This window comes from Opisthocomus hoazin, chromosome 11, assembly GCF_030867145.1.
Source record: "Opisthocomus hoazin isolate bOpiHoa1 chromosome 11, bOpiHoa1.hap1, whole genome shotgun sequence".
NCBI lineage: Eukaryota > Metazoa > Chordata > Aves > Opisthocomiformes > Opisthocomidae > Opisthocomus > Opisthocomus hoazin.
In genome coordinates this window covers 28,954,246-28,973,553 of record NC_134424.1, presented here as the reverse complement: position 1 = coordinate 28,973,553, position 19,308 = coordinate 28,954,246, and the positions used below count along the sequence as shown (strand labels likewise).

At 59.6% G+C, this 19,308-nt stretch overlaps 1 protein-coding gene across 1 annotated transcript in view; it reads left to right on the top strand.

Annotated features, from left to right (window-relative positions):
• Positions 1-15,081, top strand: part of LOC142362686 (MAP kinase-interacting serine/threonine-protein kinase 2-like) — a 170,452-nt gene extending 155,371 nt beyond the window's left edge. Inside the window, 14 exon segments of the mRNA XM_075432461.1 lie at positions 7,214-7,265; positions 9,328-9,391; positions 9,559-9,657; positions 9,804-9,901; positions 10,900-10,979; positions 11,506-11,579; positions 11,669-11,773; positions 12,103-12,158; positions 12,312-12,407; positions 13,937-14,134; positions 14,228-14,392; positions 14,500-14,543; positions 14,813-14,951; positions 14,953-15,081. Coding sequence (XP_075288576.1) covers positions 7,214-7,265; positions 9,328-9,391; positions 9,559-9,657; positions 9,804-9,901; positions 10,900-10,979; positions 11,506-11,579; positions 11,669-11,773; positions 12,103-12,158; positions 12,312-12,407; positions 13,937-14,134; positions 14,228-14,392; positions 14,500-14,543; positions 14,813-14,951; positions 14,953-15,081 — 1,399 coding nt within the window.
• The last annotated feature ends 4,227 nt before the right edge of the window (positions 15,082-19,308 follow it).

The following is a 19,308-nucleotide window of genomic DNA, read 5'->3' as shown; positions in this document are numbered from 1 at the left end:
CTGCTGTGATCTTGCAGAAGCTCGGTCCTTCTTTGTCCCTCTCCTGGGTACCTTTCTGGAAAGCCATTCCAGAGGCCCGTGGTGTCTGAGCAGGGGCTGTGTCCCTTCGCGCGGTGGCTGTTGGCGAGCTGCCAGCTCACAGAGGCTGGTGGCTGTCACCCTACTTGCTGAGTGAGGGACAGGGAGCAGATGGGACCCCGTGCTCTCCTGGCCTGCCTGGATGTGTGCTTGGCAGATGTGAGCAGATGGAGATGGCTGCTTTGTTGAGAAGAAACAAGAGTACCTCTGAGATTTACTCAGTTAAATGCTCAGCTGTTACGAAAGAAAGAAAAGGCTTCCAGAGGGTGGAAAGCAGAGTGGGGGGGGGGGCGCCCCGGGGCATATTGGGAGCTGTAGTCCTGGGGCCTGCCCTGGGGCAGGGGCTGCTGGGTGGCCATGTTGCTTCCCGGGGCATGTTGGGAGCTGTAGGCCCGGGGCAGGGACTGCCGCCGCCCATGTTGGTGTGGCAGGGACAGGATCCACTCGAGGCCCTGGCTGAGGTGAGGGCTGGGGCTGCCCGTGAGGGGAGCGAGGCCCTGGGGCGGGCACTGGGGGCTCTGCTGCCTGCTGGCCACGCAAGGGGGGCGGGGGCGAGCTCCCCGCTGGAGCCGGGCCCGGTCGAGGCAGCCCTGGGGGGGAGCCCCGAGCTTGGGAGGGGCAGGGGATGGAGACGGAGCCCTCGGGCACAGGCACCAGCGGGCTGTGGGCTGAGCAAGGGAAGGCAGAGCTGCTCCTCTGTGTGTTGCCTTTCCCTCTGCTCCCTTCTCCCCTCCCTGTCCCTCGGTGAGGCTGGTGTCCTTCCCTGGTGTCCTTCCCTGGTGAGGTGAGCTCCCAGCCCGGGCTGAGGGAGAGAGAAAAGGGGTGAGGGGAGAGGGGTCGCAGCCCTGAGTGTGCAGCTTTCATACAGACGCCCGGTTCTGAAGATACAGCGTGTCTGTGGGTCAGCGTTACCTGAAGATTTTTTTTCCTGGTTGATTTGATGCAGCGTGGTACATTTTGGTGGGAACACGGGGATGAGGTATCCGAAGTTGCTGAAAATGAGGTGATCCTGGTCGTGGGTTTTTTTCTGTGCCTGGTCTGGGAGCATCATTCTGCATGTATTGCTAAATGTATGTCTTCATTTCATTGAAACTGCAGTGTAAAACTGGAAATATTGTACCTGCAAAAGAATGGGAACAGCTGTCTTTGTTCCCCAAGGTGAGCAGAGAAGCAGTGGGGAGCAGTTTGCAGGATCAGAACTTCAGCCTGCTCTGGGTGATAGACCCTCAGGTGGGTAAAGAGAAACCTCGCTTTTTGAAATACAACTCTTCCTATCATGGTATTTCTTTTGTTCGGTTGTGTTGGCAGTCAGACTCTAAACATGTGATTAAACTGTTAAAAATCAAGCTATTTAAGGATTCTTTACTGTCTTAAATCGCACTACAAGCAGTGCACTGTGTTGCCCTGTGGATACTGCATTCTCATGAGTGACCTGACTGGAAGTTTTCCTTTTCTTTCTAGTACAGGGATGCATTTATGAAGGCAAATCCAGGGTACAAGTGGTACCCCACAACAAACCACCATGTGACGGCTCAAGACATCCCCTGTTGCAAACAGGAGAAATCCATGGGCTTTGCCTCAGACTCTGGGAGAGATTCACTAAGCCTGAGGAAAGAGACTACAAGGTGAAGAAATGCCCCAGCGTCACTTCAGCGTGGCAGGTGAGATTTCCACCCACGTTGCTCAAACACAGCAGCTTCAATTTGTTTGAGGATGCGGCGTTGGAATTGAACTGCAAGAGCAGTTTTCTCTACTGCACGTAGTACTGTAGTGCTAATACCTTTCATGTCCCAAATGCGGTTGCCAAGACTCGAGTTAAAACTCTGCGTAACAACCTAAAATTTTCCTTAGTGCATGATTGCTTTGAAGAGTCAAGTCCAGATCTGTGGCATATCATAACGCACACCCTGTACTGGGTCCAGATTTGACTGAAGCTTATTTCAGGGCTATCTGCTGTTGAAGATTTTCATTTTCTAGTCAAAAGGGAAAACGCTGGTTAGAGTGATTCACAGATCTGGTAATAACCTAACAGTACAATGTATACTGTTAACCAGATGTCCTTTATTACGGCGCCGGGCACACGGGGGATCTCTCCTCCAAACGTGTGCACCAAACACTCTTTAATTTCAGGTTAAATAGAACTACAATATGCATATTAATCGTTATATTTCCGAGAGCGTATGAATCTATTCAAATTCTCCTTTAGCAGGTGTATTACAGCTCCCGGGTGGTCTCTGCTGGTCTTAGGTCGTTACTTCATCTCTTTTGGTAGTCTTCCTCATTTGCCCGTGAGTTACATCCGGGGCGCTGCGCGTGCTCGGCTCGTTCTATCTCGTTGCAAAACTGCAAAGCTGCTTTTCGCTGGTTCTTGGTCGCAGCTCCTGCTCTTGTCACAGTCTTGTCCTTGCTAAGTTTGCTAATCTATAAGGACAGCTTGCAACTTCCACACAGGTACTTTGTTAAAACTAAAACTAGAAAATACCACTGCAGCTAGTTTGGTCAAGTTTCATGTTTCTTATTATTCCTTCTATCAAGAGGTGTTAAAGTTCTTGTGGATGAATGTACCACAGGCAAAAACTTTTTGTATTCAAATCAGTAGAACTGCTATTTAACTTCACTTAAAGAGTGCCCTGTTGTCTATTACATCTTGGAGGGGAAAACATAAAAAAAAAATCAGATCTGTGACTAAAGTGTAGGTGCAGTGCCTGAACGAATGAAAAGCAGGTCGTCTCTCACTGGTGTCCACAGACAGCAGAACTGTTGCAGTCCTGAGCTTGAAATACAGAGACATTGACATTAAATACTGGGACCTTAAGAACCTTGGCTTTTACATTGTCTTTCTACATCTCATTTTAGTTTTCAGCCACTCTTTTGTTTAGTATTTCCCTTCACTTCCTTCATCCTCCTCCCTACTTAGATCTTGTTGAAGGCTAAGTTTTTGAAATCATGGCCTGTATTTGTAGGTATTGCTAGTTTTGCTTTCGATCTCTAGCTTTTTGCATAGCCTTGCTATGTCTGTTTTAGTGTGGTGCCCTCAGGTTTTTAGGTTTTTGCCTTGACTTCCTTAATCTTCCTCCCTAATTAAGTTTTCTTTCTAAGACGAAGGGTTTCCAGAGTGGCCTTGCTTTCTACATTATGTTTCTGCAGCGGATTTAGTTTGCTGCCATGGGTTATTAGATTTGCCCTTCCTTAATCTTCCTCCGTATTTCAGTGTTTGTATGAAGTCTGAGGATTTCATATATTGTTGTCTTCCAGATTTTTGTGTCATTCCTTAGGTCGTTAGTATTACAGATTTTCTTTCGAAATCTCTCTTTTAGTTCGCAGTCCTTGTATTTCCCTATAGTTTTTCTTTTGTTCCCTAATCTCTGTTGGTATTTCAGTTGTTGACATTCATGTCTTCGTCTCCCATTCTATTCTAGTCACCTTTTTTGGTTGTTCCAGAACACCCTGGCTTTGTATATTGTCTTTCTACATCTCATTTTAGTTTGCTGCCACTCTTTTATTTCGTTTGTCCCTTCACTTCCTTCATCCTCCTCCCTATTGAGATCTTATTGAAGGCGAAGTTTTTGAAATCATTGCCTGTATTTGTAGGTATTGCTAGTTTTGCTGCAGATCTTTAGCTTTTTGCATAGCCTTGCCATGTCTGTTTTAGTGTGCTGCCCTCGGTTTTTAGTTTTTGCCTTGGTTTCCTGAATCTTCCTCCCTATTTCAAGGTTCATTTGAAGTGTAACATTTTGAAATCGCTGTCTTCAAGAGTTTTGTGTCATTCCTTAGATCGTTAGTATTACAGATTTTCTTTCGAAATCTCTCTTTTAGTTTGCGGTCCTTTTATTTCCCTATAGTTTTTCTTTTGTTCCCTGATCTCTGTTGGTATTTCAGTTGTTGACATTCATGTCTTCGTCTTCCATTCTACTCTGGTCACTTTTTGTTGTTGTTCAAGAACACCCTGGCTTTTTAATTGTCTTTCTACATCTCATTTTAGTTTTCAGCCACTCTTTTGTTTCGTTTGTCCCTTCACTTCCTTCATCCTCCTCCCTACTGAGATCTTATTGAAGGCTAAGTTTTTGAAATCATTGCCTGTATTTGTAGGTATTGCTAGTTTTGCTGCAGATCTCTAGCTTTTTGCATAGCCTTGCTATGTCTGTTTTAGTGTGGTGCCCTCAGGATTTTAGGTTTTGCCTTGACTTCCTTAATCTTCCTCCCTAGATAAGTTTCTTTCTAAGTCGAAGGGTTTCCAGAGTGCCCTTGCTTTCTGCATTGTCTTTCTACGGCTGTTTTAGTTTGCTGCCATGCGTTATAAGTTTTGCCCTTTACTTCCTTAATCTCCTTCCTTATTTTAATATTTGTGTGAAGTCTGAGGATTTCATATATTGTTGTCTTCAAGAGTTTTGTGTCATTCCTTAGTACTTACTTGTATTGTTCTATTTTTTTTCCTTTGTTTCTTTAATCTCTGTCGGTTTTTCACTTTTCGACATTCACTTCTTGGTCTTCCTTTCTGTTGTAGACATTCTGTCTTGGTTTGTGGAACTACCCCTGGCACCAGTACAGGCTGGGGCGGCCCTGCTGGAGAGCAGCTCTGTGGAGAGGGACCTGGGTGTCCTGGTGGACGACAGGCTGACCATGAGCCAGCAGTGTGCCCTGGCTGCCAAGAAGGCCAATGGCATCCTGGGGTGCATTAGCAGGAGTGTGGCCAGCAGGTCGAGGGAGGTTCTCCTTCCCCTCTACACCCTAGTTAGGCCTCATCTGGAGTACTCTGTTCAGTTCTGGGCACCCCAGCTCAAGAAAGATGAGGAGCTACTGGAGAGAGTCCAGAGGAAGGTTAGGAGGATGATGAGGGGACTGGAGCATCTCTCCTACGAGGAAAGGCTGAGGGAGCTGGGCTTGTTCAGCCTGAAGAAGAGAAGGCTGAGAGGGGACCTTCGAAATGCCTCTAAATATCTGCAGGGTGGGGGTCAGGAGGACGGGGCCAGACTCTGTTCAGTGGTGCCCAGCGACCGGACAAGGGGCAACGGGCACAAACTGAAGCAGAGGAAGCTCCAGCTGAACCCGAGGAAGAACTTCTTCCCTCTGAGGGTGACAGAGCCCTGGCCCAGGCTGCCCAGGGAGGCTGTGGAGTCTCCTTCTCTGGAGATATTCAAGACCCGCCTGGACGCGGTGCTGTGCAGCCTTCTCTGAGTGACCCTGCTTGGGCAGGGGGTTGGACTAGATGACCCACAGAGGTCCCTGCCAACCCCAAACATTCCACGATTCCGTGACTCACAGAGGGCTCTGGTAACCCCCAAACATTCCGTGATTCCGTGATTCAGTGAGTGTGCAGGGAGCGTGCAGGGAGTGTGCAGAGAGGCCAGGCGTGCACAGGGAGCAAGTCATGAGCGTGGAGCGTGAGCAGTGACCATGCAAGGAGCATGCGGTAAGTGTGCATTAAGCGTGCAGTGAGTGTGCAGACAGGCCAGGAGCGTGCAGGAAGCTTTCTACGATGGCACGACTGGCTGGGTAGATGAGGGGAGAGCCGTGGGTGTTGTCTGCCTCGACTTCAGCAAGGCTTTTGACAGGGTCTCCCATCACATCCTCCTAGGGAAGCTCAAGAAGTGTGGGCTGGACGAGTGGTCGGTGAGGTGGATTGAGAACTGGCTGAATGGCAGAGCTCAGGGGGTTGTCATCAGCGGCGCTGAGTCTAGTTGGAGGCTGGTAACCAGTGGTGTGCCCCAGGGGTCAGTACTGGGCCCAGCCTTGTTCAACTTCTTCATCAGTGACCTGGATGAAGAGTTAGAGCGTACCCTCAGCAAGTTTGCTGATGACACCAAACTGGGAGGAGTGGTAGATACACCAGCAGGCTGTGCTGCCATTCAGCGAGACCTGGACAGGCTGGAGAGTTGGGCAGAGAGGAACTTGATGAGGTTGAACAAAGGCAAATGCAGGGTCCTGCACCTGGGGAGGAACAACCCCAGGCACCAGTACAGGCTGGGGCGGCCCTGCTGGAGAGCAGCTCTGCGGAGAGGGACCTGGGTGTCCTGGTGGACGACAGGCTGACCATGAGCCAGCAGCGTGCCCTGGCTGCCAAGAAGGCCAATGGCATCCTGGGGTGCATTAGCAGAAGTGTCGCTAATTGGGGCGCCCTCGTTAGCAGCACTAATGTAGAGCGGGGCGCTGATTGCCCCGGCTGCGAGCGGGGTGGGATTTGGGGGAGCTTGGGGGGTCCCGACCCCCCCGCTGTGGCCCCACCGGCACTTTGGGGGGGGGGCACACCCGGACTGCGGGGAGGGGGGCGGAGCGTGACGCGGTGCCCGGGAGGGGCAGGGTGCGGGGTGGTGGGGCGATGGCAGCTCGGGAGGGGGTGAGCAGCCAATAGGCGGTGCGGGCGGTGATGTCATGCGCAGCCATTGGCCGAGGCGCTGCTGCTCGGGTTGGCGTCAAGAGATACGTGGGGTGGGGGGAGGGAAGGGGGGGACACTCGCACCGTGACAGGCTCCCACGGTGCCACCCAGCCGGGGTGGGGATGGGGTGGGGGCTGTGCTCTGACCCCCTGCCACGCGCAGGCCTCGCGGCTGAGCACCGCCCCGCTCGTGACATGCGTGGGCTGGGGGGGGGGGACGGACCGTGGGGGGTGTCCATGGGGCTCCCCGCACCCCCGGGGCTCCCCGCACCTCGCCCGGTGCAGCCAGGGGAGGGCTGTGGGGGTCCCCGCCCCTGGGCGCAGCATGGGGGTGGGGTGGGGGTGTGTCCCCGCGGGGGGGCGGTGTCACACGGCGGGGGCGGGGTGGGGGAGGCGGAGCCGCCGCCATAAAGCTGCGGGGGGGGGGGCGGGGGCGCGTCCCCTCCCGGCGGTGCGGAGCGATGCGGAGCGGAGTGGGCTGCGGTACCCCCGGCAGCGGCGGCTTTGCGGGGCCGGTGAGCGCCGGGGGGGTTTTGGGACCAGGGGTCCCTGTGCGGGCCACAGCCCCCTGACACCCGCCTCCCCGGGCTCCTCTCTCCGCAGGTCTCAGCCCCCCCCCCGCCCCCCCCCCCGATGGCTCTGCCTGCCCCTCCGCATCCCTCCCCCCCCTCCCGGTTTATTTTCCTGTTTTTGTTGGTTGCTTGGTTGGGCTTTTTCCTACCCCACATCCCTCCCTTGTTTCTCCCTTCCCCCTCCCTGCAGCAAGGTGGTGCAGAAGGAATCTGAGATCCCCGGTTTCCACCGCTCCTTCAAGGTAATGGGGTGCTCCCCACCCCCGTGATGCTCCGGGGGGGGGGGTGGGGGGAGGGTGCGGGGTTGGGGTGCGGGTCTGCGGCGGCCCGATCCTGCGCTCTGCAGTGCTCTGTGCCGCATCCCCTGCCCGGGGTGGGGGGGGACACAGACACACATCAGCGACCTCCCCGCTTCTCCCCCCCTCCCCCCCCGAGGAGAGAGGGGAGCGCCTGGGGTGCTGCCACCCAACCCGGGCAGCAGGACCCCCATGTCCCGCCAGCCCGGGGGTCGGGGTGCTCCCTGAGGGGGGTCAGACACCCCCTCACACCCCCCCTCACAGCAAGGCTTTGCTCACCCCACTGCAGCTCCCACGGGTGTCCCCCGTGGGGTGAGTCAGCGGGTGGGCTGCATGTGTCCCCCCCCCCCCCAGCTGCACCCATTCACCGCACGTCTGCGAGCAGGGGGGGGGGGGGGCTGCCGGGCCCAGCCCGGGACCTGTTGTGCGAGGGCCAGATCCTGGCCGGGGGGCTGTGGCCGGGGCACCAGGACCCCCGTCCCTCCCGGCCGCTGTCACGCTCGGGGGGTGCAAGGGGGGGGTCTGGGTCCCCCAAACGCTCTCGTCAGCCGGGCACCTTCGTGGGAGCTTTGTTTAGTTTGGCTCCCCGGGGCTGCGAGGGATGCTGGGAGCTCACCCGAAACCTGCCCGGCTTATTTTAGCTGACACCTAATGCTGCTTTGACGACTTCTGGCTGGGGTTTGGGCCCCCCCTCCATCCCCCCCACCCTGGGTGTTTGGGGACCAGGACAGGGGGGACACGGGGGACACCTCGGATGCGCTGCCACAGCCACCGCGCAGCGTCTGCCCTGTGTGTCCCATCCCCCAAACCTTTTGTGCGCTGGTGCTGCGGCAGCGGGCAGGGCCTCCTGTCCCCCGTGTACCCCCCTGGTGCCCCCCCGGGAGGCCTCATCCTGCCCACGGTGCAGGGACTTGGGCCCGAGCCGCTCGTCCCCGCCATGACATGGGGGCCTTGGGGGGGGCTGGAGGGTGACACCACACTCCGCAAACCCTGATACTGTCTTTTTTTAGGGGGGTGAGGGGGGAATCTGGCCAAACGCTGTGCAGGAGCGTTTTCAGGCATCAGGAGTGGTGCTTGGTTGGGGGGGGGGATGGTCGTGGCATCCCCGCACCGCGATGGGGACCCCCCGGCCCCTCGAGAGCCGCCCTGGCAGCAAACAGGCGCTTTCGGGCTGTTTCTGGTGGCGGTGGCCAGGGCTGGCTGCTCCCGCGCCGCGCTGGGGCTGGCAGCCGGCGCGGGCACCGGGGCACCGGGGCGGGTTGGGGAACACCGCCGGGAGCTGCTGCCTCCACCCAAACAGATTTCGCAACCCCGCGGAGGACGGGGCCCTTTTGCCTCGCGACCGGGTGCCCCCGGCACTGCCCCGTCCCATGGTGGGGTGGCTCGGGGGGGGGGCTGAAGTTCCCCATGTCCCCTTTGGGGTGCTGAGGGCGGAGGCTCTGGGTTTGGGGTGGGGGAGGCAGTGGTTCCCACACCCATCACCCATGCGGGGTGCAGGGAGGGTTAGGAGCGGGGCCCGATCCTGCCAGGTCACGGGCATCACGCAGCCACGGGCACGGCGCTCACCGGAGCGGCGCTGAGTGGGCTCCGGCCCCCCGTGACCTTGCGGGGAGGTGGGAGGACGCGGTGCGGTGGCTCCGGAGCCCGTCCTGCCCTGTGGCTCTTCTTCCTCCCCCCCTCGCTGTAGTTCAGGTCGGGGTGGATATTCGGGGCTGGGTTGGTACGCGCAGCCCCAGTCCCTCTCATCATCGTCCGCGTGCCGGCCTGGGGCTGCTGGCGCAGAGGCATGACCCCGCGGCAACATCCCCGGCAGGAGACGTGGTCAAACCCTTCCTCCTCCTCCTCCTCCTCTTCCTCCGGCTCTGCTGCATCCTTCTGGCAGCAGTGCCGTGAGCCGGTGCCCTGCACGAGCAGAGCGTGTGCCAAGGCCAGCGGCGTGCCTGGACCGGGCGGGCGGCGGCGGCTGGTCCAGCGGCTGCCGTCTCACTCATGATCTTGGCCCTTGCAGGAACAAAACCCCTTCGAGCTGGCGTTTGACCTGGAGCCCGTCTTCGAGTGCCCATCCCATCCCGGTGAGCTGCGGGTGTCCACCCAGGGGGGTCCCCTCACCCTGGACCCCGGGATGTCGGCCCTCTGCGTTCCCCCGAAGGCGTTGGGGGGCTGCCCCGGGGGTGGCGATGCTGGGGGGAGCGCAGGGTGGCTGGGGGTGACTCACGCCGGTGGCTTTGCTCCGGCGCAGATGTGCCTTTGAGTCAGCCCATCGACATCCCCAGCACCAAGAAAAGGAACAAGAAGCAGCACTGCAGAGCCACCGACAGCTTCTCCAGCAGGTTCGAAGGTGAGCGGGTCTGCCCAGGGACCCCAGGGGTCCCTCCCCGGGCTGTGGCAGGGCTGGGGCCCTCCTGGTGTCCCCAGACTCGGGGACAGCCGTGGTGTCCCATGCCGCGGTGGGGCCAGCAGCTCAGGCGCCCTCTCTCCTCTCAGATGTTTACCGACTGCACGACGAGGTGCTGGGAGAAGGGGCCCAAGGCAGAGTCCAGTCCTGCATTAACCTCGTCACCAACAAGGAGTACGCAGTGAAGGTAAAGCTCTGCGGCTTGGGGCTGCAGAGCCGGCTCCTGCCCACCCCCTGTCTCAGTTTCCCCTTCTGCCCTCCACATCCTGGGCTCCTGGCTCTCCTGGCTGTGCAGAGCTGGCACAGGACGACAGTTTCACGGGGTAGAGGGGATGGAGAGGGGCAGGAGCGGGGCAGGGCCAGGCCATGCAGGTGGCACGCTGTCCTCTGCCACCACCCAGCTGCAGGACCTTGGTCAACCCCCTTAGCCACTCTCTTACCCCTGTAAATTAGGGCAGACGCGAGATTAAATTAACGCTTGCGCCGCGTCTAGGGACTTGGGGCAAGCAGGGGCATGTGGTGCGGCAGGGTGGCCAGCCCCCGCTCGCCCCAGGGAGGGCTTTCTGCCCCCGCGAACACTAGAGGGGTCAGGGGGTGAGCCAGCTGCTTTTGGGGTCGGGGATGGTGGTGCCGCATCCCTGCACCCCACAGGCTCCCAGTCACGGCGTGGGGGGGCTGGGACAGGCCCTGTGTCCAAACGCAAGGGGCACTTGGCTTCCCCTGTTGCCCCGGGGTGCTTTTGGGTGGCCAAGCAGGGAAACTGAGGCAGGGGGAGGGCTGCATGGTGGTTGGGTGTTCAGTGTGCCTCGAAGGGCTGGGGGTCAGTGGGACCACCCAGCTCTCCCCTGCGGGTGGGGACCCCCTGCTCACCCCATGGCACGTCCACCAGGCACCCACTGTGCCAGCGCCCGGCGGGGCGAAGGGCCGTGCTCCGCTGCCGGGGCGGCTGCGCCGGGGCTCGGCCGCAGACCTCGCCTTGGCCGTGGGCCCCGGGAGGGAGCGGCTTGGCCCCGCTGCCGGGAACAGCCTGTTCTGCTGCCCTAACCCCTTCGGGCACCCCCCGCCTGCCTCTGCTCGGTCCTGGGGGTCCCCAGCGCCGGGTGGGTTGGGGCGCGGTGGTTGCCGGCCCCAGTCCCTCCCCAGCAGCGGTGCCTCTCCCTGAGTCTCACCCGCTTTGCCTTGCAGATCATCGAGAAGTGCCAGGATGACGTCTGCAGCGGGGTCTTACGGGAGGTGGCAATGCTGTATCTGTGCCAGGGACACAGGTACCGCAGGGCAGCCGCCGTCCGCATCCCCCACCGTGGGCACAGGGCACGGGCTGAGACCGGGCTGACGCTTGAGACACCCACGGGCGGCAGCCAGGCCGCCCTCCTGCGCGGCTCTCCCTCCGCATGGCCTCGCCGGGAGCATCCCGAGGCGACGTGGAGCCGCGTGCCATGACGACGGGGCCGCGGCGGCCGAGTTGGAGCGGTGCCGAGGGGCGAGCCGAGCTGCCGCCGCGGCGTTCGCTGTCCCGCTGCGGAGAGCTGCTGAGCGGGGCTGTTTCTGGAGCGGGGCGAGCGAGCCAGGAGGGTCTGCGAGCAATTAGGGAGCGGGGCCCGGCGCTGGAAGCCCCTCTCCCTGCTGGAATGTGGCCGGGGGCCCCAGCCGCGTGGTTTCAGTCACTGGAAACCCGATTTTCTCCTCCGTTGGCCCTGCCCCAGGGAGCCGTACGGGGTGGGGGGCTGCGGGGAGGGGGGGACCCCGCGATCTTTTTGGGGGGATGCCAGGCTGATGCCGCTGTCCCCACAGGAACATCCTGCAGCTGATTGAGTTCTTCGAGGAGGAGGAGAGGTTTTACCTGGTGCTTGAGAAGATGAGGGGAGGTGAGTGTGGTGCCGGGGCGGGGGGAGCGGGGGCGGTGGGAGCCCCCCCAACACCCACGAGCCCCCACTCCGCTCTCGCCTGGCCGCAGGCTCCATCCTGACCCACATCCAACAGAGAAGCCGCTTGAACGAGCTGGAGGCCAGCATGGTGGTGCAGGACATCGCCAGCGCCCTGCACTTTTTGCACAGCAAAGGTGAGCGGAGCCACTCCGGGGTGCAGCCGTGCCCCCCCCAGCCGGGGGGTGCTGTCCCCCCCCTCCTGCCCGGGGAGCAGGGGCCGGTGCCAGCTGTGGGCACGCAGGGTCAGGCCCGGCTGCGTCGTGTTGTCGCGGTACGGAGCCTGCTCCTCCGGTTTGGCCGGGACTCGGGGCCAGCAGCAATTTCTGCCCTTCGCCATGACGCGGGCGGTGATTTGGGGTGGGGAGGGAGGGGTCCCTGCGCCACCCCCAGACCTTCTGCTGTTGAAATCTTGGGAGGGGGGGGGCAGGCTTTTCCACTCATCGCCTCTTCTCCCCCCTCCCAGGAATTGCTCACAGGGATCTAAAACCGGGAAATATTCTGTGCGAGCGCCTGGACCAGGTGAGCGGGGAGCAGGGGGTGCTGCCAGGGCTGGGGGGGGCCCTGGTTCCCCACGGGGGATGCTGCTGCGGCAGCTGGGGCGCGAATGCGGGGCTGAGGGTACCCGGGGGCTGCTGGGGGGGGTCACTGACTGCTGCTCCCCCCCCTCCCCAGGTCTCCCCGGTGAAGATCTGCGACTTTGACCTGGCAAGTGGCATCGAACTCAAGGGCGATTGCTCCCCCATTTCCACCCCGAAGCTGCTCACGCCGGTGAGCGGTGAGCGTGCAGACCATGGGGCAGGGGGGGCATAATGTCGATGGGGGTGGGTCCTGGGGGGGGGGGTGTGGAATGTCCATGGAGGGGGGAATGTCGCTGGAGGGGCTCCCCCAGGCTTTGGGGCTGCGTGCAGCCCCCCTCTGCTCGTCGCTCCTGTCGCTGTGGGACCCCCCTCGGCGGCGGCGGGCGAGATGCGGTTCCGTAACGTGGGGGGGCCGGGCGGTGCAGGGGGGGCTGGCGCAGAGCCTGGGCTGCCGTGAGCCTTAGCAACAGCCGGCCCCGGCGGAGGCGTCTGCGCAGAGGCTGCGCTTTCGGGGAGAAGTGGGTCAGGTGAGGGGCTGGGGGGGCCACCGTGATCCCCTCCACTCCGGTTGTGGGTGAGAGGGGGCTGGGGCTGCTTGCGTGCGGTGCAGCCCCTGCAGGGTGGACACCCCGAAAGCTTCTGGGGTGCCCCTGCGTTGCAAGGAACTGTCTCACATTTGGGGGGGGGGGGAAATACCAAGCCTGCCCCCCCCCCCTGCAGAAAGCCCTGCTCCCCTTATCACCAGCAGCAGGGCCCCCCCGTGCAGGTGTTGTCCTGTGCCCCGCTGTTTTCGGGGTGCTCACGGTGTTTCCGGGGTGCTCACGTGCTGGGGGGGGGGGGCAGACCCTGGCCAACGCGGGGTGCCCAACAGCAGAGGTGGGGGCCAAAACATCCCCCTCTCCTCGTTCCTCTGCGTTTCCCCTCCGCCAGGGGGAGGACCTGAATTTCTGAGGTGTCCCGAGTTTCCCGTTCTCAGCAGCGGGGGCAGAGGGGGGTGGGTGCTGCGGTCCCTGCCGGGTGGAAGCCCATGCAGGGTGCTGCGGGTTGGGCTTGCGTGGGTGTTTTTCTTCTTCTTGTGGTGGCATCAGCTGCCGAGGCCAGCGAGGCGTCTCGTTTGGAGGCCTCTCGTTATGTTACGGGGTGATTATCTGCTGGCTGCAGCTCTGCTCTCCCCTGGTCACGAGGTGGTGCGGGCTGCGGGTTGGGTCACGTGCGCTGCAAAGCCCCAGAGCCCTGGGAGCCGTGGGGGAACCGTGGGGGAACGGGACTGCTGGCTCTCGCCTCGCGCCAGCGTTAGCTCCTCTGGCACGGGATCCGGCGCCCGCTGCGGCGGCCCTGCCCGCGTCAGGCAGGGGAACAGGCAGAGCCGGCTCCGTCCCCACCGCCCGCCCGCCATGTCCCGGGCGATGGGACGGACGCTGCCCCGCTGAGCCTGCCCGGTGGCGGCAGTGCTGGGGGTGGTCCGGGGGGGTGTTGCACCCCTTTAATGTTTTATTTTTTTCGGGGTGGCAGGGCTGTGACATCCCCCGCGTGGCGATGGAAAACCTGGCCGGGATGATCTGCCCTGCCAGGACCAACCCCGGGAAGCAGCCGTGTCTGCACGCTCATTTTGGAGGGGGTAGCCCCTTAGTTCTGGCAGACACCCCCCCCCCCCCCATCTCTCAGCTCTGCCCCATCGCTCCTCTGTCCTTTGGGGCTCACCCCCGCCTCTCCCCGCAGTGCGGCACCGCCGAGTACATGGCCCCGGAGGTGGTGGAAGGTTTCGAGAACGAGGAGGCGCCCGTCTATGACAAGCGCTGCGACCTGTGGAGCCTGGGCGTCGTCCTGTACTTCATGCTGAGCGGGTACCACCCCTTCGTGGGCCACTGCGGCTCCGATTGCGGCTGGGATGACGGCCAGATGTGCTACGTGTGCCAGGTGCGTGGCGGACCCCGGCAGTGTCGAAACCCGCCGCTGGTTTGGCAGCACCCCTCCCAGCTCAGCCCCTTTTTTATTTGCCCCCCGACCCAGGGTATGCTCTTCAAGAACATCCAGGAAGGGAAGTACAAGTTTCCCGACAAGGACTGGGCGCACATCTCCTGTGGGGCCAAAGATCTCATTTCCAGGCTGCTGGTGAGAGATGCCAAGAAGCGGCTCAGCGCGGCCCAGGTCCTGGAGCACCCCTGGGTGCAGGGGGTGAGTGCTGCTGCCCCCCCCTCCCCCCCCTCCACTCCCCAGTGCCGGGGTGGGGGGACACCCCATTGCGGGGTGCTCGGCTCGGACCCGGCTGCGTTTCGTTGCAGTGTGCCCCGGATAACAGCCTGCCGACCCCCATCATCTTGTAGAGGTGAGCGTGGGTGGCCCTGGGGTGGGGGTGGGGGACACATTCCAGCCCCCCAAATCCTGGCTCCTCTCCCCAGTGAGCCGCTGTCAGCTCTGCTCGGCTGCGGCTCTCGCCATCTGGGCAGCGGTTGCAGCACGTCATTCGGGCTGGAGCCGTGTTTTTGGTGCCTGACCCATCTGGCGTGGCATGCGCGCTAGGGGACACCCCGATATTTTCCCCCCAACCTCCCTCCAGCCCCCCGCATCCCACCCTGAGCCGCTTTCTCCCCGCAGGAAGAGCAGTGCCAAAGAGCTCACCTCCTTCGCTGCAGAGGCCGTCGCCGTCAACCGCCAGCTGACATGGTGCGACAAGGACGAGGAAGAGGAGGCGGAGGAGGAAGCACGGCCCGTCACCATCAGTGCTACCTCACGGGGCCGTGCAGCTCTACCCCCCCTCTGAGTCCAAGCTGGCCAAGCGGTGGCAGAAGAGCAACCTGGTCAAGGCGGTGGCTGCTGGGCAGCACCTGGTAGCCCCCGTGGTCCTGGTGGCTGACCAAGCCTGAGCTGCACCCCTCAGACCTGCTGTACCCCACGTCCCCCCCATCCTTCTTTCTTCCCTCCCCCCCCAACCCCCACCATTTCTGGCTAGTGACAAGATCAGGACTCATCCCTGTGGCTGGTTTCCAGGGTTTTGCTGATCTTGTAGGTCTGGGGTTGGGAGGGTTTGTTGAAGATCTGTTTTTTAAGGTATTAAATCAATCATGAGGTTGCTTCACCCAGGACATCTGACTGACACACGGACTTTTGTTTCCCCGACTCTTGGTTTCTGCTCTGAGATTTTTTCCTCCCTCCCTGACACCAAAGGACTCTTTGTATCCGCGGCCGCTTTGCCGAGTTCAGCTCATTTCATGCTGTGAACAAAAGGCCCTCGGTCGCGTTTTCGACAACGGGAGTTGCGTTTTAACCTCGTCCCTCCCTTCGGAGCTGCGGGTCTTTCTCCGATGTTGGAGTCGATCCCACAAACCCCCCCTCCCGGGGATCTGGGAGGCATCTCCCGGGCGCAGGGACCCCCGCCGTCCCATGCTCGGGGGCATCCCCGGCTGCGCTTCGAGGGGCTGCGGCGGGCAGGGAGCAGCTCGGGCCGGGGAGAGACGGTGCCAGCGAGGGAGCAGCTCCCCGTCCCACTGAGCTGCCCTCTCTCCTCGGCAGCCTGCTTTCAGAATAAGCTATTCACCCCTTTTTTTTCTTTTTTTTTTTTTTTTTTTAATTGTTGTTTTTAAACTGCCAGCTGTGCTTTTCTGCAGGGCATGGAGAAATGTCTTCCTTTCCCCCCGCGCTCCGGCCAGCGGCTGCCCGGGGGTAAGGTCAGAGCCGGGGGGATGCTCAGGCGCCTGGGGCCGTGCTCTTGCGCTGGGTCGGGCGTTGCACCCCTGTTTGTGGAGGGGGGAGCTCACCAGTGGCTGGTGGAGGTGCAGGGCAGGATGAGGTCTCCAGGGCGGCTGGAGCAGCCAGAAAATATTACCCCTGCGGGAATAGCGGGGTGCTCTGTGGGAAGGGAAGGACCCCCCTTTAAAGAGCACTGGGACTCGTTGCAGGGCAGTGTGACCTGGCATGGCTTCGGTCTGTCCCCGAGGCTGCCGTGGCCGGAGGGTCTGGGGGTGCCGAGGGTGCCGAGTGCCCCAGGATGTGCCGGTGGGCGAGCGGCCGGGCTGGCGGCAGCACCCGAGGGCCACGGCACTGGGGAGCAGCTTGGGAAGGGCTCAGGATGCGGGGCTGGAGGGTTTGGGGTCGCGGCGGCAGTGCAGGGTGGGACGGGTGGCTGGGGAGAGCAGGGCATGCGTGTTCATGTGTGTGCATCCATGTTCATGTGTGTTCATGCATGGAGTCACGCTTTCCTCGGAGCTTGCTTTGGGCAAGGGAGGGAATGCTCGCAGGGAAGGGCCTGGGGGTGCTGAACTGGGACGAGGCCCTTGGCTGGTTTCTGCGGAGCGGGGCCGGATCCGTCCAGGTGAGCCAGCAGCGCCCATGCTGGGGGCCGGGCTGGCCTCCAGCTCCTCCGAACCTCCCCTGGCACCACGCCGGAGGGGCAAAGCCCCGCTGCCTGCCGCGCTTTGTGCCACCGAGCTGCGCCCGCCGCCGTCCCCGCGCCTCACCGGGAGGGAGGGTGCCCCTTCGTTAGCGATCTCCTCTCCCTTCCAGCTTAATGCTTTGAGCTTTATACTCTGAAAAAGCAGCCTCGGCCCATCGCGTGCACAGGGGAAGGCTTTGGGAGCTTGCTGTGAGCCGGGGAAAAGAATCCCCCCGGGCCTTCAGCTGAGGACAGTCACTGTCTCTGAAAGCAAAACAAAGTTCTCCTTTTTGTTTGAAGACTGCTGACAGCAAAACTATGCAATATCTGTTGTTTTTTGTTTCAGGGAGGTGTGTGTGAGTGAGCTTGGGAGATGGTGATCTCGGGTGTTGATGGAGCTTGGGGCAGGGACCGTCTTTTCTGGCCCTTCCCGGCCCTTCTGCCGAGCGGCGTCGGTGGGTTGGGAGGGTGCTCCCCCCAAAACCGCCTCTGCCCTCTCCCCTGGGTGCCCCCGGTCCCACCACACAGGGTGGGGAGGAGCAGGGCAGCGGCGAGGGGAGACCCCCAGCACAGGCACCGCGACACCCCGGAGAAGCCTCCTTTAAAGGAAAAAAAAGAAATCCATCTTGATTGTACGTTGTTACTTTTCATAGCTTATTTTGTCTTATCAGTTGTCGATAATTCCTTATTGTCTTATAGTAAGAAATACTGAATGCTGTACAGTATGCGATGCCTTGAGCTGGTGTTGTGGAAGCTGTTGTTAATGCTGCACGCCACAGCCCTTTTTTTAAAAAAGAAAAAAATCTCGGGAAGGGGATGGCAGGGGGAAGTCTTTCCTGTGTTTTTTTGGCCCCCGTGCTGGTGTTGGCAGACTGAATTTCCCTCTCTTCCCGTGCGTAAGGCCGAGCTCTTCCACAGAGAAACGCGGTGCACGCTCTGCTGGCGGCGGGTGCGTGGCCGGGGGGCCGCGCGCTGGGCTGGAGCTCGTCCCTGTGGGCGCGTTGCCCACGCGTGGGCATCCTTGGCCGGGTCTTTGCGGCGAGGCGGTGGACGTGCCGGCGAGCATCCGAGCTCTTCGCTGGTCGCTCGGCCCAGGCTTGGTTTTTCTCAATGTGGGCGAGATAAAGCCACAGAGCTTCCACTTTTGTCCCCTCACCTTACCTATACAAACTCCAGATCCAGAAACGTGTTGCATAGTTATTCCTCTTTTCTTATCTTCCCAAGAGCACTGGGGTGGTGCAGTTCGGTCGTCTAAACGGTGCGTAGTATTCAGTCCTATGGCCTTATAGAAAGGGGGTTTTACATCATAACACAACCAACAGTGTGTGGTTAGGTTTGGATTAGTTTGGTTCAAGGAGTTACAGGTAGCTTGCATTGCTTTCCACAGGGGGGGTTCTCCTGTTCTATCTTCGGTGGTTTCGGCAAGACTAGTAGCTGTCGCTGGCCCACCAATAATTGGATTGGGAGTGATTCCCTGAGGAGGACCTCTTACTTCCTCCTTTTTTGTGAATATTAATCCACCGCTGTCGGTTCCGGATTCATACAACCTCACACCCCAAGTCCTCCCTACAGTCCATCCTGGATCGGAGGGATTTCTTATCTTGATAGTTATATTTAAAGCAGTGCATGGTGCATCCTGCGCCACGTCATAGCGCTGCTGGAGACAATTTCGTGGATTCCATTCTACCGCTAAATTCTTATCCTCGATTGGCACCTCCCAGCTGGTAGCTATAGTTTCATAACCCCAATAAGCACAATAAAAATATCCTGGAAAATTACAATATCCTCTTCCCGGATTGGAGCTCGGGCACCAATAAGTAGCCTTTAAATTGTTCAAAACCCTGGAATAAGGTCCTTTACAGAGATCTCCCAAGGTAGGCTCTAACAAGTCACAATTTGTAACCACAAATGTGGGAGCTCCTGGGGTGATATTAGTGCGAATAACCTTTGAGTCTTCCACACGAACTAAGGTCCATTTAAGAGGTTGGTGGTGCTCATTCGCTAAGGCCGTTAGGGGGCAGCATACCCACAGTATTAATGCCCATTTCAGGAAAATTGGTGGGTCGATAGTAATTGTTATTATCTCGGAGTGGTGGAATCTATTTTAGAGCATCCCAACTTGAGAAATTTGGGTTCGAGTGGTTTTTGCCATTCCAGACTTGATTCCAGGAGGCCTGTTTACCAGAGAGTGGAGGGTGTTAATTCCCCACAACTTCCTTACGCCTCTGCCTCCTTTGCCTACTCCGTTGCTTGGAGCAGCAAGGTATTCCATGTTCTCGGCAGCAGTCGTAGTCTTCAGGGGACCTCCCTTTTCTCTCTCTCCGGATTCTATATGCCTCCCAATTTTTATTCTTTATCTCTGGAGCTGAGCAAGCCAGGTACGGCACTTGCTTCCGACACATCACTCTGATTATCTCTGGGTCCACTTCCCTATATTCGTTAGAATGCACACAATTAAGTTCTGGATTTACACCTTTTGTGAATACTTCCCACCACCCATCAGATTGCCAAATAATATGCCCAGTTTTTACTGCGTATTTAAGGGTTTGTTCTGTCAATCTCCTTTCAGCTAGATAGCGTTTTTCACAGATATCTGGGGTAGATTCTCCTTCTTTATTATGGACCCACCAATTATCCTTACATACCTTACACTTAAAACAAATGAAAGGGTAACATATACAACCGGGAGTTTGGCAGAACACAGTCTTATTCATTAAGCTCA